Raw genomic sequence first — 17663 nt, 5'->3', positions numbered from 1 at the left:
TTAAAACGTCTAACTGGATCTCGTTTGATGCTATTGTAGCCTATATTTAAACTGGACAATATTAATACTCCCAAAAGGCATTTTAACTCTATGACAGAGCAAATATAATTCGTGTCTCTAACATCTATGATTCATTCAGAGGTTAATCCCATTGGGCAGTGCAGGGAGACCGAGTCAGGTGATTTCCAAGGAAGCCGGAGATTCAGTCAGTCACTCTCCACAGAGAGGGGAGCCCGCCCAACCCGGATGCACAGATCGTTTGTGGAGCGGTCAGTTGTTGGGTGCAGCCCGCGGGAGTGGGAGTATTTCAGCACCAGACAGGACGGACAGCTCCCGCGGCGTTCACCTTTGTTTCCACGCCGCTACTGAGACCTGCGCCCGCTGCATCTCGCGAAGAGGACCGCGACACGCACGCACGCACGCAGAGGGGCTTGGTGGAACAGACTGCATGCCGGATTTGACGCTTTTAAGGAGATCATTTGCATGCCGAATCTCGCCGGGTGTAGCAGCTCTACGTCGGGACTGACAAACGATGGCGGAGTGTGGAAGGAAAGGACTGTCGCTCCTCGAGGAAGCGCGATCTCGCTACGAGAGCCTGCAGATTTCCGATGATGTGTTCGGGGAGTCGGGAGACGACAGCAGCGAAAACCTCTTTTACAGTACAACAGGAGATTCCAATTCGGATAACTACACGGAGACGAACCCGGACGATGCCAGAGCAGGTGAAACTAGGGGTCAGAGCTGCGGTCCCCCCGGTTCTGTCACCAACGGCCAGGCGCAGGAGGAGGGCTGGAGCGACTCGCTGCAGGACCTCAGTGTGCCCCACTACCAGGACACGCATGGTAAGTTGGGCATATGATGATCGAACCTCATGTAAATGCAATTCAGCTTCATCATCCTTGAGAGGCCTGCATGCTCGACAAGTAATTAAGCTCACAGATGGGACTCTGATGACTACATTGATTTTCTTTGATCTCTCTCATCAGATGGCTCCAACAGATGACAGAATTCCTTCAAATATGGATCAGGGGTGATTTTTAAGTAGCTCTTTGAAATCCTGCACATAGAGGGGGAAGAGAAAATAGGAACTGAGATAGCATGCCAAATTTGGGTTTTCAGTCCAGTTGAGGATGCTTCCAGTGTCTAATCTCTGCCAGACTCAGAGCAGCTGTGATTATGAGTATGATTAGCTCTGTATCAGGGTAGGAGGATCATTTGCATAGGCAGTTGAGAAGAGGCTTTTATTTCTGAGAAATTCACACTTTAAAGTTGTTAGATGACAGCCTCTAGGAGATTTACACTTGGTGTTAATGCTTTTTTGAAGTGATGTACTATGCACATATCCAGCAAGTGGCAATTAAGACCGTAGAGAGAACAAACATGAAAAGATTTATGAGATTAAGGACAAAAATAAAAAAAAATAAACTAAAACCATGCACAAGTTAGACCCAATAGTTTGTTGTAGGATAAAATCCTTAACATTCCTTTCAGGCAGTCACCAGTTTGAATTAGTATTCAGTTCACTGTCAGTGTAGGTGGCTTCATCTCATTTTAAAAGATTTTAATAATGCCTTTCATGCAAAGGGTCACCACATTTTATCCAAGCGCACAACTGAATGACTCACTGTCTAGACTTTTATGCCATACACAAACACTCATTTAGTCATTTTTATGAACACGGTTTACCTGATAAATTCTGCATGACTGATCAGTATAAAGATGCTTGCCAGTCAAATGATTGTGGTCCCATTTGCCTACCCAGCAAACATAACAGATAGGGTATGTTGCTTAATGGTTTATTCATTTATTTAACAGTTAAAAGATGCTGTGCATGATTTGGATACATTTATATTTATATTATTATTATTATTATTATTATTATATACATTTATTATATATTACATATTTATTTTATATTTATAATCCACATGACTCCAGCTATCAATTACCTTCTTGTTAAATAAATAAATAAATAAAATTGGGGGTGAACTATTCCATTAAATTCATGACACATAAATGTGATCAAACCTGCTAAATGTAAAAGATATTGAACGATTTGCAGTATGTCACAAAGTATTAAATGAACAGCTTTCTAGTTTCTCTTACTATGAAATAAAATATGATATTAAATGATCCATGACTGGAGTTTGACTGGAGTCCAGTTATACAAAGTAAAATAAATAAATAAATAAAGGTATAGGCCTATTGTGATAAATCATGAATATGCACTCCTGTAATGAATGAATATAAGAGAGAAAGAGAATGGCTCTTTTTCAATTTCAGCCACACAATATTGAAGGTCTATATTTCTCCATGAATCATAGATAGATATAATAATCTGCTAATGCCAGACAGACTTGCAAATACTGTCGGTTACATAATGTGCAGGGAATCATTTCTGCCTGAAAAACAAAATGTGTTTTTTTTTCTAGCAAGGTTATTTTATATGCTCTGCTCTAATTGCCATTTAATGGCAGTCTAAATATTGTCATAAACAAGAGTGAAGAGACTACTTGGTATCGCTTACTGTACACACCATAACTGCGTGACATGTGGATCGATAGACTGATACCAATATCATGCTTCATTTCACTCAAAGTGACCCAAGAGCATCTTTAAATGAGGCATGTTAGTGTGTGATTTTAAATGTCATATAAAGAGCTTTCATTGCACATTAATGAAAAAATGGAAGATTGATGCTATTAGATGATGTTTAATGAACCAAAACACACTGAGAAATACATTAAAATGCAACAATAATGTTTTAGAAGAAATTATCCTAATTTGCATGGAATGTTTTTTCTTGTTGTGGTTTGAACATTTTCCAAGTTGAGTCGATTCGTTATTGTTGATAAGTGACAGATCTTTCCGTCGTATTTGCTCAGAAAGTTCTGTCTGTCACCATGGGGGGAAAGTGGGCCATCTGGTTGCTGCCTTCGCTTTGGCACAAGCTGCAAAATGATGCGTGAAAGATACACAAAGTCAGTCCACAGACATTTAGCTTTTTAATGTCATGGGTCATTTAATAAGATGTGACACTTGTGGATACTGAAAAACAATGTTTCATCAAAGCGAGCTGTCAGTGCTGTTTTTATAAGGTAAATGTCTAGCACAACACTCTAGCCTGACTGTGATTCTTATATAAGGTCTATATATTTTTTTTAGGTCAACATAACGCACTTTGTGCTCTCGCTTACATACTTTAGACTTTGTGATGATTAAAAGCATATCATTTAACATGCCTCAAGTAATTTGAAAAAATATAGAATTATAGAATGATAAACCAAGGGACAATAAAGAACTATAAGCCATCCTTCATTTTGCGCACAACAGTTCTTTGTCAAACCCAACACTTTTGTGACATTGTTAAACTGAGACACAAAGCTTGGACCGTTTGAGGGCTGTTGTGCACCTGTTGTGAGATCCAAAATATTAAGATCAATTCATATCAACTTATTTATTTGTAAAGGAGGTGTAGAGAAGGTACAGGGACTGCTGGTTTTTCTTCTCAATAATTAATCTAGGAAAATATGTAGCACTCCAGTAGCTGTTTTCCTGGAAGTCTGACTGTAGACACAGAGACAAATACATTTTGATGTTCTACAGAACTTCTGGGTGTGGAAAGAAAACCTCTTTGAACACAGCTATTATATGAAATACCACCGCAGCACTTAAAACATTAATCTAAAAAAAGAGAATAAGCATCATACTGTATATATATATATATATATATATATATATATATATAATTTTTTTTTATTTTTTATTTAAGCATAGTTTTTCTATACTAAAGTATAATAAAGTAGTGCACTGGTGTGTTCAGTTTATGCATTTTAGAGGCAATATGGCCATTATCTGGATTAAGCTACAGAGTCATACTGTATTACATAACACTTTGATTTAATACCATAAAAGATTTCATGCCAGATATGAACATAGGACTGTTAGCATAGCATAGCTGCATAGCTCTATCAAGATGCATGCTGCAATTCTCTCTCTAACTGGTCTACTTTTGTTTGATATAGTTTATACAAAAAGGCACAGATGAATGAACATAATACACTGTGTTATTGACTTTGTATATATTTATCGATAGTTTACTCAAAAATTAACAATTATCTTCATGTTGTTCCAAACCTGTAAGAAAGTTTTTTTTTCATTGTATGGACAAAAATAACTAAATCAAAGAGAACTAAAATCACTTCTGTCAAGATAATACAGTTACATTTCCTGACAGTTTTTTAATTGTAGTTATTATTTGTGGAAGTCAAATTTAAACAGTACTTGCAACTTTTTATCACATAATTAATTTTTCCTTGCAATTCTCTCAATTCTGACCTTATCTCGAAATTCTGACTTTTTTCTCAGAATTGTGAGGAAAAAAAGACGAAATTGTGAGATATAGTCTCAGAATTGCCAGAAAAAGTGAATTGTTAGATAAAAAGTTGCATTACTATTATTATTATTTTTTTAATATACTAAACTAATTCCATAATTATAAGCACTGAAATGTAGCATAATTATTTAGAAGAAATACTGACATACAATTGTTTTTATTGAAAGATAGCTCTTCTGTGAATCAGCTGAATATTATGCATTTCGCTGGATTTATTTGAGAGATTTTCAACTTTTTTTTATTTATTCAAAATAGCTTGCTTTGTGAATCATAAAATGATGCAGTAGTTCTTACATTTTTCTCTGCAATCATCAGTCAAGGAATGACGCATACAGAGAAACTGCCTGGTAAAATCATCCCTGGTTAAATAAGAAATGAAAGAATTAAAATACTATTCTGTTAAACTTACCTTTCATTTTGCAGGTCCGACACAGAGAATGCCTGCCACTGCCACAGCCATGGACTTCTTCCAGCTGTTTGTCCCTGACAACGTCATTCAGAACATGGTGATCCAGACCAACATGTATGCCAAGAAGTACCAGGAGCGCTTTGGCAGCGATGAAGGATGGACCAATGTGACGCTGACTGAGATGAAGGCCTTTCTGGGCTATGTAACTTCTACTAGCGTGAACCGTTGCGAGTCAGTGCTGAGCATCTGGAGCAGTGGATTCTTCAGTAACCGCAGCATCGCGCTCAAGATGAGCCAGGCACGGTTCGAGAAGATCCTCAAGTACTTCCACATCGTAGCCTTCCGCTCCAGCCAAGGTGGCAGTCAGGGCCTCTATAAGATCCAACCCTTCCTGGACTCTCTCCAGCAGAGCTTCGCCTCGTCCTTCAGGCCCTCACAGACACAGGTAAAGATCATACTTTAATTCAATGTAGAAATCACTCAATAGTCAGTTAGCAGTAACCAGTATGTTGAAGGTACAAAGAGAAAGTGCTGAAAACCAACGCTTCACATTAACTTTTTGGAAACTAGAGCTAGCAGACATATTCAATTACCGTGCCAGTAGAAAGTGGGTTTGGGGCTGAAATCAGAGCACATTCTGCTGTCTGGGAGAGCCTGGAGTCCTGTCACATGTCCCCAGGCTGTGAGCTTTGTGGTGCCATTGAGAGGTCTGAAGGCTTTTTTTAACATCTGCAACTTTTTAGAGCTGCTGAATGCAATACTCAAAATCTTTTGACCTTTGAATCCTAATATGTAAGATACATAGACTGAAAACAAACTAGTAAAACGCTAGTTCTGAAATGCTACAATTAAAGGCATGAATACCTCAAGCCCTTAAAGACATTTTGAGTTATTCAAAAGCTTAGAAAACAACATTTTGACCTTTATACTTTTTACTGTTTTGTAAGTCCCTCAGGTTCCATTTCTTCATCTACCCAGATTAGTTTTATTATGTCTGGAACTTATGATTAAAAAAAATCCCTTTTATTATATCTATTATATTATATCTTTAATTACATACTGTATATCTTCGAAACACAATTTAAGATATTTTGGATGAAAACAGAGACTTGTGACAAGTGATTAATGACAAAATTTGAATTTTGGGGTGGAGTATCCCTTTAAATCATTAAACTGAATAAGGAACGTGAATTAAATGTATTAATTTACGCTTCTGTTCAAAAGTTTGGGGTCAGTAATAATTTTTTAAGAAATAAATGCTTTTACTCAGCAAGGATGAATTAAATTGCTAAGAAGTGACAGACAGATAATTTTACCAAAAAAAAAAATGCAGTCTATTCATTAAAGAGTCTTGAGAAAAAAATATCATGGTTTCCACAAAAATATTAAGCAGCACAGCTGTTTTCAGCACTGGTAATATAGAATGATTTCTGAATTGTAATATTATTTCACAATATTACTGTTTTTACTGTATTTTTGATCAAATCAATTCAGCCTTGGTTAGCATGAGAGACTTACTTGTATTTCAAAAACATTTAGGGTCTAACATCTGGATGACCCTAAACTTTTAAACAGTAGTGTATATTATATGCTGATTACTTAATCAGTGTAATAGCAATTAATTTAGAGAAAAGCTTCAAAATGAAGACAAACTGACATGACACGTTAATGCATACATTTTTTATATAATGAATTGTCCAACGCTAACATGTTAAATCGACACCCCTATTTTAAATCAAAATTGCTTTAAAAAATATGATAAACAATGAAGTCAGATATCTGATTCAGAGTGCTATCATCTTATAGAGAGTAATTGCAAATTCTGTTAATCTGATACCACCAAATCTCACTTTAAATGTAGTCTTCTGATAGATAACACCAGGGAGTTTACTGATAAATGACAAGAAGACTTCTAAATGAGCACAGCTGTGCCAAGTAAGCCTCCTACATTTGTTCTGTTTTTTTCTTTCTTTATTTGGAAAATGAGTTTTCGGTGGATTCAATGATCTGTGCTTCTGCTTTTCAGATTGAATATAAAAATTGGAACTGAGTTGTGAGAAGTAATCTTGAAATATGAGCTAGAATCTGAGCAGTCCATTATTCAGCAAAAGTTAAACATATTTATTACATTCAGCCAAATTAAAGGCCTGACATACAATTAGAATAAACGATTTGCACTTCCCCAAGACATTGTTTTCAAACAGTATGAATAATTCACAGGGTATAATGCGTCTCGGGCACATCCATCTTTTAAAAAACAGCCATCAGGGATTTCTTTTAGTAACTTGTTTTTGTCTATTTCCCCCTTGATTCATCTTGGCCAGTATAACTAGAGGCTAGAATGTGAGAATACACTGAATATACATGTATATATTTATTTATTGAGTGACTGATTGTGTAATTTAGTATGAGGGAAAGTGTGACATATTCAGTTATACAGCAAGACAAATTAAATAAAATTAAATAGAAATTTCCTTTGAGAAAAGTAGCAATTCTCCTTCTGATGATTTGGTGCTATCACTGGATTCTCGCTGGACCCCCTGCAGTTTGCTTATCGAGCAAACAAGTCTGTGGATGATGCTGTCAACATTAGATCGTAAAACATGTGGATAGACCAGGTACTTACGTGAGGATCCGGTTTGTGGACTTCAGCTCCACCACTATCATCCCGGATACTCTCCTGATTAAACAGTCACAGTTCTCTGTACCACCCTCCATCTGTCAGAGACAGACAGACAGCAACTAGTGAGTCTGGGAGAATTCTCATCCAGCACTCACACCATCAACACTGGTGCCCCCCAGGGGTGTGTTGTCTCCCCACTGCTCTTCTCCCTCTACACGAAAAACTGCACATCTAAAGACCCCTCTGTCAAGCTCCTGAAGTTCGCAGGTGACACCACACTTATTGGCTTCATCCAGGACGGAGATGACTCTGCTTACAGAAAGGAGGTTAAAGAGCTGGCTGTCTGGTGCAGTTACAACAACCTGGAGCTGAACCTAAAACAGTGGAGATGATGGTGGACTTCAGGAGAAACCCTCCTGCACCCCCCACTCACCATCATGAACAGCACTGTAACAACAGTGGGGTCATTCAAGTTCCTGGGCAACACCATCTCTCAGGACCTTAAGTGGGAGTTCCACATAGACTCCATTGTCAAGAAGGCACAGCAGAGGCTGTACTTCCTTTGCCAGCTGAGAAAGTTCAACTTGCCACAGGAGCTGCTGATACAGTTCTACTCTGCAGTCACTGAATCCGTCCTCTGCACTTCTATAACTGTCTGCTTCAGCTCAGCTACCAAACCAGACATTAGAAGATTGCAGCAGATAGTCTGGACTGCTGAGCAAATCACTGGTAAAACCCTCGCCACTCTTCAAGAAGCGCTCTATTCCAGAGTAAGTAAAAGAGCTGGCAAAGTCCTTCTGGACCACTCACACCCAGGCCACTTCCTCTTTGAACTTTTGCTGTCTGGTCAGCATTATAGAGCTCTAAGCCCCAGAACGGCCAGGCATAAGCACAGTTTCTCCCCTCAGGCAATCCATCTCATGGACAGTTAATTTGGCAATAAATGTATAATACACAACACTATTTATACATTTATTTATTTAACACACATACCTCTTTTTACATGTCCTTGCATTTGAACATATCACACCTGTACACATGAATACAATTTGTTGTCTACTTTGTATATTGTATTTTTTTTTTATATTTTGTTTGTTATTTACTATTTACTTATCCTATTTTTATTCTTTTATCATCTGTTTCTTGTCTTGTCACTGTCATTCTGTTTGTGCAGTGGAAGCTTCTGTCACCAAAACAAATTGCTCGTTTGTGTAAACACAGCTGCAATAAAGCTTTTTCTGATTCTAATTAAGGTCATTTGAACTCCTGCCCTTTGAAAACCCCATTAATCATAATATTTTTGTACTTTAAGTAAAATTAATAATCTGTCATGGTAGAATAGGTTGTCAGGTTCGACATTTACAGTACAACTTATTCATATTAAAGTGATAGTTTACTTCAGAATTTAAATTTATATTTATTAACCAGCATGAAACCCTCAATGCTGGTGAACTATCCTTTTATGGTTGTCATTAACCTGCATTTTAGCTTGATATTTGCATTTCATGAGGCCTTTATGTGACCCATCTCAAGACACCTTCAATTACTCGCCTGCCATGAGGAAACCAAACACCATCTGCGTCTCTCACATCTCCCAGTGCCATGGTTATATCACCTTGACAATGTGTGCCAACCAGCCTACTTTGACTGCCACTGTGTGGGTTTGGTTCTTATCCCCTAATGGCAAATAGTAATGCATTCAGCAGAGCCACACATGCCCTGTTTAACTGCTATAGCTCTGACAGAGGGTTTATTCAGTCAAACACAAAATAAACATATTATGATATCTATAGGGAACATAGTTGGTTAGGTTTAACGGATCTATCATACTTGACTTGACAAGCCAGCATCTTTTCCCAGGATCTTTATCAAAATTTCAGTATGCACCTCCTGCAGGGAACATAAAAAGTTTGAAAAGCAACTTTGCATTGACAAATTATGTGTTCGAAGTGTTATCATGGTGGAATTTTCATATGAGACATGCTGCTTTCCCTCAGGTCCTCCATGAGCCCTTGATTGATGAGGACCCCGTGTTCATTACCACATGTACAGAGAGGGAGCTGCGCAAGAGGAAGAAGAGAAAGTTCAGCCTGTGGGTGCGACAGTGCAGCTCCACTGGTTTCATCTGTCAGGTGAATGCACACGCACTCCCACAGGGAAAACACAGGAGGACAAAAAATGCATCAATTGCCCCAAGATGTTACGTCACGTTGTTTCTAACGAGAAACATACCAAAAATATTAATTTATTGAAAATATTTTGCTATACTCTGTTGACACATATCAATTTTACACAATTCTGTGATATTTTTTGATGCAAATTAATTACAATTTGAAATAAATGACTAATGAGAAGCACATTACCAGATGGAATAAAATATAATTTATAGAGTCAACAAAGAAAACGAAAGCCCAGACCACTTAACATAATTGCACTCTTCTCTTGGTCTGTGCCTGTTAGAGAAAATAACTGCTATGCGCTGCCTATATTTATACTTATTATATTTTTTATGTATTGTACACTTCAGTTCAAAAGTTTAGGGTCTGTAAAAATTTTTTTTATGTTTTTGAAATACATCTCTTATGCTCACTAAGGCTGCATTTATGTGGTCAAAATACAGTAAAACAGTAATATTGTGAAGTAGTATTACAGTTTAAAGTAATTAATTCCTGTAATGACAAAACTGAATTTTCAGCAGCCATTTCTGAAGTCTTCAGTGTCACACAATCCTTCATAAGTCATTCTGATAAGCTGATTTTCTGCTTAAGAAACATTTCTTTATTACTATCAATTGTGAGAACATTTTTGTGGAAACTGTTATCGTTTTTCAGGATACTTTGAATAAAAATTTCAAAAAAACAGCATTTATTTGAAACCGATATATTTAGTAACATTATAAATGTTTTTACTGTCACTTTTGATGAAATTAATGCATCTTTGCTGAATAAAAGCATTCAATAAAAAAAAACATACCTTTGAAATCGTATTGAATTTTGAAGTTTAAGAAAAAGATTAGATCGATTAGATAGTAAAAAGAGGGCATCACATATCAGAATGCCAAATCATTCACCATAGTATCCAGTGAAATGTAAATAATCAATGAATAATTATTTTCGTTAGGGAAAGTAAATAATGTCAATTCTGATTGATTGTTTAAGCAGCTTTAAATTATTTCTTCCTTACCAGATCAATGTCCATCTAAAGGAGAGTCCAGGTCCAGATGGTTTAGACAAGTTGAAAAATAAACCCCAGCTTCACAGTCTGGTGGCCAAGCAGCTCTGTCAGAATCTGGCTGGCCGTAATGCAATCATCTTCACTGGCCCAAGCATCACAAGTCTAAACTTGTTTCAGGAGTTTGAGAAACAGGGTAGGTGCTGTAACTCATGTGCAACAGTGCTGCATCTGTCAGTTCTTTGCATCCTTATCTGCTCTACTTCTGCCTTTGCTTCTTTTTTTCCCCCGTCTCTTTAATCTTCTCTCCATCTGATGTTCCTCATCCCCTGCAGTTTTTAATTACACGGTGACAGCATCCTGTGGCAAGGAATAAATGGGGAGAGTAAGAGGAAGTTGACCTTGAGTTCTCATAGCACACGTCTGTTTTATACTTAAAGATTATTTGAAAGCCTCCAGCTGGACTGGAAGGAGTGAATTTTAACAGCTAGAGTGGATAAGGCTAGTGGCCAGCTTCTTTTTTTCTCTCTCTACATTTGAATCAAAACATTCCAATTTATTAGAGAACTAGGTCATAATTGGATGAAATAGAATTTTTATTATATCAGTTTCATACATAGCCTCATTCATCCTCATACAGTACTGTTCTGTAGTATTTAGGGAGTAATTAACTAAAAGTAGTGACTTTTCAATAGCGTGACAGTAGCTCAGTGGTTTTCAAAGCAGCGTAGATTTTTTTTTTTTCAAAAGTAACATTGTAGAATACTACATTGTGTTTGTTTATATTATTATTGCAACTTTACAATTAAGTGCCACAGCAAAGTAAATCATATTTATTTTTGCATAAATCATATGTATTTTGAATTCTTTTCATAATGGAAATAAATACATTTTTATTGAATTGTCCTAGTGGGCTGCAAGCAAAAATGTCTGATTCATAAATTACTATTATGAGAAAAAAAAATACTATTATGAGTCAGTTCTTTTGATGAATGCTGTAAGAGACAAGTTATCTGATTTTAAGAAGTCCAATGAATCCTTCACTGAACTGAATCCAGCAGAACTGTTCACCATTACAAACACAAATGCTGAAAAACAAACGAGCTTGAATGCTTTAACAAAACAGTACAACAAATTCCTGACAAATGGTCTATTATTCATACAAAAAGGGAACAGGATATCACTCAGCTGTACAACATATGTCCAGTTCAATTAATTGGTTTGTTCAGAGAATTCATGTAAATCAGTGACTTTTAATGGTTTAAAAAATTTTTTTTTAGTTTTTGTAGCAAAATGGTTACTTAGACATTATCACTGTTTAAGTTGTTTATTTGGATCCCTATTAGCCACTACCAAGGTAACAGAAAAACAATTACCCTTTCCTTCACTAGTTGCCAACCTAAAATTTTGTTTCATAATATTAACCCTTCTCTTACAGTTCAGAATAAGTTGTGCAGCTCTATTGTGGACTATCTACTATCTGACTAATTTTTCTAAATCTTTACTTGATGCACTCAACCATACCACTAGACAGTAGTCTAAATGAGTAAGATCCATTTTATGCACAACTTGAGAGATGCAATAATGTGGTAAAATCTTTGCACATCTCTTAATATTTGATAGACTTCTTCCCATAACTATTACCATATTATCTATCTGTTTTAACCACTTCAGCCTACTGTCTAGAATAACTCTACCTATTCAATAGGCACACTCTTTACAGACAAATGTAATTATGGTTTAAGTTTAAGTTTAGAATTTGATCCAAACACAATACTTTTAGCTTTTGTCAAATTTAGGACCATCTTATTATTCCGTACCCACTTTACCACTATCTCCTCATCTAAATCCACAGATAATTTATCAATTGATGTCACTGGTAGATATAATGTTGTATCATCTGCATACATAAATGCCTTTGCATGCTTTAAAACCAAAGGAAAATCATTGGTAAAAATAGAAAATAACAATGGTCCTAGAGAGCTTCCTTGAGGAACACCACATTGCAACTCTTCACTTCCAAATAACTACCATTATAAAATTCACATTGCCTCCTATTAGTCAGAAACTTTTAAACCAATGCACAGTTTGAGAAGTAAATTTATAACATTTACATTTTTCCAACAATAATTTATGATCCAGCACATCAAAAGCTAAGCTGTTTATAGCTTGTTTTCTAATTTTATCATTATATAGCATAATTATCTATTTTATTGCTATCATCATAGCTGAGATGATTTAGCTACATAGTGACACATAGCTAAATACTTCTTTGTACAATAAATTCTATTTTATAAAAATATATATTTAAAAGATATACTTTACTCCTACATTGCATCAGTGTAGTTAGCTTTTTTTCTCTAGTAGCTTTTAGTGAAGGAAATTAATTAAAAAGGCTATTTAACTACTTTAAATTAAGAGGATCTTGTAGCATGACAGTTTTAAAGCAGCTTCCCCAAAACTGCTGCTCTTCCATTCAGTTCACACAGTATAAGGGTCCACAGACTTCATCCAGTTCCACAGATTTGCAAGTTGAAGGTGTTGTGAGATGCAATTTAATTGCTTAGGAACAGACGCGGCGCTACCACTGGGCCCAGGCCCACCCATTTTAGGTCCGGGCCCACCCATTTTGGCCCAGGCCTATGAGTAGTGAGTGATTTTCATTCTAGCGGTTCATCCAATAAGCAGCCAGAGGAAAGCTTTGAGTGAAAGCTTCTCAGCCAATCAGCGGCTTCTACCCCACGTGTGGACTCTGCATCGTCACCAGCAAGTGATCCAATGAAATGAATGATGTTGGTGGACGTCATTCATTCAAGACAGACACAGACAGTTTTGCTAATATGAAACATAAAACAAAACAAAGCAGCTTATTTTATTATCATTCTGAATTTATAAGAAACAGTTAAATAATTTTGGACAGTTCCCTGCCCGCCGTGTTGGGTAAATAAATGGGGAGAGAAACAGAACCTCCAAAGATATAATTCCGTTTCAGTCTTTTGTGTATTGAACGTTCAAAAGAGATAAATGAAGTTAGCTTACTGCCAACAATTAAGGTGTATTTCTTTGTCCGCTTGCCTTCAGCACTGAGCTGAAGACAGCGATAAGTTGTTGTCCTCAGTGCTGCAGGAAAGCGCTGGAACGGAGATGAAGGGAAACCCGTTTTGTTTTTTGTTTTTTGTTTTTGGGGGGGGGGGGGGGGGGGGTGTATTTTAACTGGCCCATCCAGTTTTCTGGAGGCCCACCTACAATAAAAATCCTGGCACCGCTAGTGCTTAGGAATCTCCATCAGCCTTTTAGTTGTATGATTTAGATGCTTTTCTTTTCACACACACGCACACACACACAAACAGTTTCACACGAGTAGCAGTGCGATATGGCTGTTTATCAGTACAGCTGTGATTTAGCCGTAGGCACCAGGTTGCAGGCCGAAGATAATTTATTTTGATTTATTTGACTTTTGTTCATTGCATAAGTATGTAGGATGGAGAAGAAAGTCTTCAAGGAATGATTATTCACACAATTGTCCCCTTTCCCATGCGGGCAGGACGAATTATATCTCAATCAGATTTCTAGGCCACTTTCAGAGAGGCTGCAGCATCTGGCAGTGCTATAGAGAAGACATCATCTCAAAGCTTCAGATCACACATTCTGGGGTCTATTCATGTGACCTATATTCATCCGATCAGCATTCAAATGTGAACACTTGTTGTGCCATACACTGAATGCTCAGGCTAAATATTCATTCTCAGCCTGCTGGATAATACATTCCTGTAATACATTCCCTCTCCTGCAGGCATCTACTGCTGCGGGTTGTTGAGCACCAGAAAGAGCGATTGCACAGGTCTTCCTCAGTCAATGCTGATCAATACCGAGGCTTCTCAGCAACGTGGCCAGTCTCACATTAAGATGAGAGGAAATTTGTCAATAATCAACTGGTACAACAAAGGCAACTTCAGGTTCCTCACAAATGCCTACCCTCCCACTAAAGAAGGTAAGAAACACACAGGAAAATCAGATTTAATGAAGCAGTTTTTTGAGTTTATAATAAAAGAAATAGGGCTGCCAATTTAACGCGTTAATTAAATAATTAGTTATGAAGAGATAACGATAAAGGTTTTTTTACGCAGTTAACGCACCCGCCCCAACCCAGACCTGTATGTCATCTTACACTGCTAACATTCGACTGTTGATCTGACACACATGATGGAGGGTAACAACTCACTGCCCACACATTCAATAAATGTAGTTGTATGCCCCTAAAATTCAAGAGATTGGGGAAAATTGGGGTCCCTGTGTGAGTTTTTGTCTCATATTTAATAAGTGATATCACACAAGTGATATCAATGAGTGCAAATGTGATTTTATAAAACAGTTCAGTGAATAAAAAATGGAATATTGTGATATATTGTAAACACAATATTGTCAATTTTTGCTAAATTTTGCCAGCGAAAATATTACCTATGAAGCCACTGCAGAACTGTTGTGTGTCTGCAAGCAGCACAGCAGTCATTTGCTTCTGAATGAATCAGCCGTTTGAACTAATGGAATGAATGAATGACGCAATGACTTACTCATAAAGACATTTACCATTGTATAAATTATTTTATTCTAAAGGTATACCTTTTGTAATGTCTACTTGTTATTGTTCTCATTTAACACAATACACAATAAAGGCTTACCTTTTGGGGGTATTTTCACAAAAAAATTTAATTTGTGATTAATTAGATTAATTAATCGCCACATCATGTAATTAATTAGATTAAAAATGTATTTGATTGTCAGCACTAAAAAGGAAACATGCAAACTACAAATGACACTCGCAAGCCGCATCAGAAACACCTCCCAAGAGCATCTTCACTATAGCAGTGCAAGCTTAGATTGGTTTTACGCTGATGTTTGTGGATTAAGTGGATATTGTGCACATCATAGGATTATAAAAGGCAAAGCCTCATTGTATTGCGCTGGTCTTCAATAAGCCTTAATTCCATTCTGACAGCAGCCTCACATGAGAAATGTTAGCGCTGATACTAGGCATTTTCATTAGTGAGTGATATAAAGCATTGAGTAAAATATTGATAAAATATATTTTATCGATTTAGTCCTTATTTTCCTTTTTCTACTTTTTATTACAATCCAATCGAAAATTTAATATATGCATTAAGCGTTCAAAGCACTTAACATTCTCGAAAGGTATATCTAGCTACAGTATATCTATATGGTAAACAAATGACAGGCAGAAGGGTGATTAAATTATGACTTATATTTCATTCACTGAAATAATACATTTATATAGTAAAGCTTTTCATGCTCCTCTTTGAGAGCAGGTGTCTCTTTTTATTAATAGGGCTATACAGTTTCATTGAAAACTCTGTGCTAAATCTCTGCCCGGTTTTCTATAACCTGAACTAAAATTATCATCCTACTGGTATTCAACCTCAACTTTTAGACACTTTGTAAGTCCAAAGTCTATAAAAAAAATATTTCTGTTCATTTCCCCAAAGCCTTTAGGACTCAAAATAGCCCATTTGAATTCTCAAAAAGTGCCTGCATTGTAATTTACATGCCACAGGCACTCTTGAGGAAGACAGTACTTTGTGCTCTAATGAGCAGTAGATTACTACTGATTGCAACAGATGGCAGCTAATTGTATGCTGACAATATCAGAGGGTTCATAATGGTACAGATCTAATGACTCTAATGACTGGGACTTCTTACTGATTATGTTTCAGTGACATCAAGTTTTGGATTTGAATTTAAATGAAAAATGTTGTTTAAAATCTACAGTTATTCTTGTGATCAGTAAAGGCATGATTCATGCTACTAACAAAGCAGAAGATCTCGTTGCTAAGATGCAGCAGGAAACTGAAGTGTCGTTCCTTAATGTCAGATGTTATATCCTCTTGTCTTCTAATTGTGATTGACATTTCTGCCCGGATTGTCGTAGGGGTGATCATTAAGAGGAAGAGTGGAGAAATCCCATGCCCCCTTGCTGTGGAGGCCTTTGCTGCGCACCTCAGTTACATCTGCAAATATGATGACAAGTACAGCAAGTGAGTTTGACCAATCAATTCAGTTTTACAATGAACCTTTAGGACATACATGCATTTTATAGTACACTCAACTCATGTTTTTCCAACTAGGTACTTCATTTTCCACAAGCCTAATAAGACCTGGCAACAGGTGTTTTGGCTGACCATCAGCATCGCCATCAACAATGCCTATATTCTTTACAAGATGTCAGACGCCTACCACGTCAAACGCTACAGCCGGGCACAGTTCGGCGAGAGGCTGGTTAAGGAGCTCCTGGATATGGATGACTGCTCACCCACTCAGTGAAAGAAACCGCATGCTGTCTCAAACCCACCCATGACAACCCACTCATACTAACATACTCATACACACTTGCTTTCTACACTTCATGGTCATTTTGAGTGAACAGACCCTCTGCATAACACTAAATGTGCCAAGTTTGGTTGAAAAAGGGACATTTGCCATTTAAACTCACATTTAAGACCCCATTTGATACTACAGGACTAATGTACATATGTCACTGTAACACTTACTGCATGAGAAACACGAAAATGTGCCCTTTGTAGATGTGCAATGATTTTGATCATTAGAGTTCCTTTAATAGTGTGGTCATAGTTGTGAACCCTGAGGTACAATGTTTGTGAGCAGCAAATCCAACATTCAGCACTGATAAATATACTGTATATACTCTGTGATTGAGGTGTTTTATCAGCAAAATGAGAATGTGATGCAATTCACACGTTAAATCACAGAAATTTGTATATGTTCTCCAAAATACCTGGGCTTTTTTCTATTTTATACCACTTAATATTTATGATCTTTATGACTCTTGTTTTTTTTTTTTTAAGGCAACAACATTAGTGACACAGATGATACTGGAGGTGAATTGTGGCAACACTACTATGCTTCTCGGTCGTTTTTGAACTCAGAAGTAGCGGTCAGGATTCATAAAAGTCTCCTAAGTAGGATTTGCAGATTTCAAATAATGTTCCCAAAAATAGATTTCCCATCAAATCTGTATTTAATATAACATA

General features: G+C 36.8%; 1 protein-coding gene across 2 annotated transcripts; it reads left to right on the top strand.

Moving 5' to 3' along the window:
• The first annotated feature begins 131 nt into the window (after positions 1 to 131).
• Positions 132 to 17663, top strand: LOC132110719 (piggyBac transposable element-derived protein 5-like). 2 transcript variants are annotated; one of them, XM_059517556.1, is made up of 8 exons: positions 777 to 842; positions 987 to 1030; positions 4820 to 5250; positions 9426 to 9560; positions 10615 to 10795; positions 14393 to 14590; positions 16544 to 16649; positions 16740 to 17663. In XM_059517556.1, exons 2-8 carry the CDS (start codon positions 1000 to 1002, stop codon positions 16933 to 16935), a joined length of 1278 nt encoding a protein of 425 aa, XP_059373539.1. In that variant the 5' UTR covers positions 777 to 842; positions 987 to 999; the 3' UTR covers positions 16936 to 17663. The 2 variants fall into 2 exon arrangements, with proteins under 2 accessions (XP_059373538.1, XP_059373539.1); XM_059517555.1 differs by lacking the exon at positions 987 to 1030 and having other exon boundaries at positions 132 to 842.

Source organism: Carassius carassius, chromosome 30, assembly GCF_963082965.1.
Source record: "Carassius carassius chromosome 30, fCarCar2.1, whole genome shotgun sequence".
Classification (NCBI taxonomy): domain Eukaryota; kingdom Metazoa; phylum Chordata; class Actinopteri; order Cypriniformes; family Cyprinidae; genus Carassius; species Carassius carassius.
Note: the sequence above shows the minus strand (reverse complement) of the source record. Positions and strands in the feature narration are given on the sequence as shown.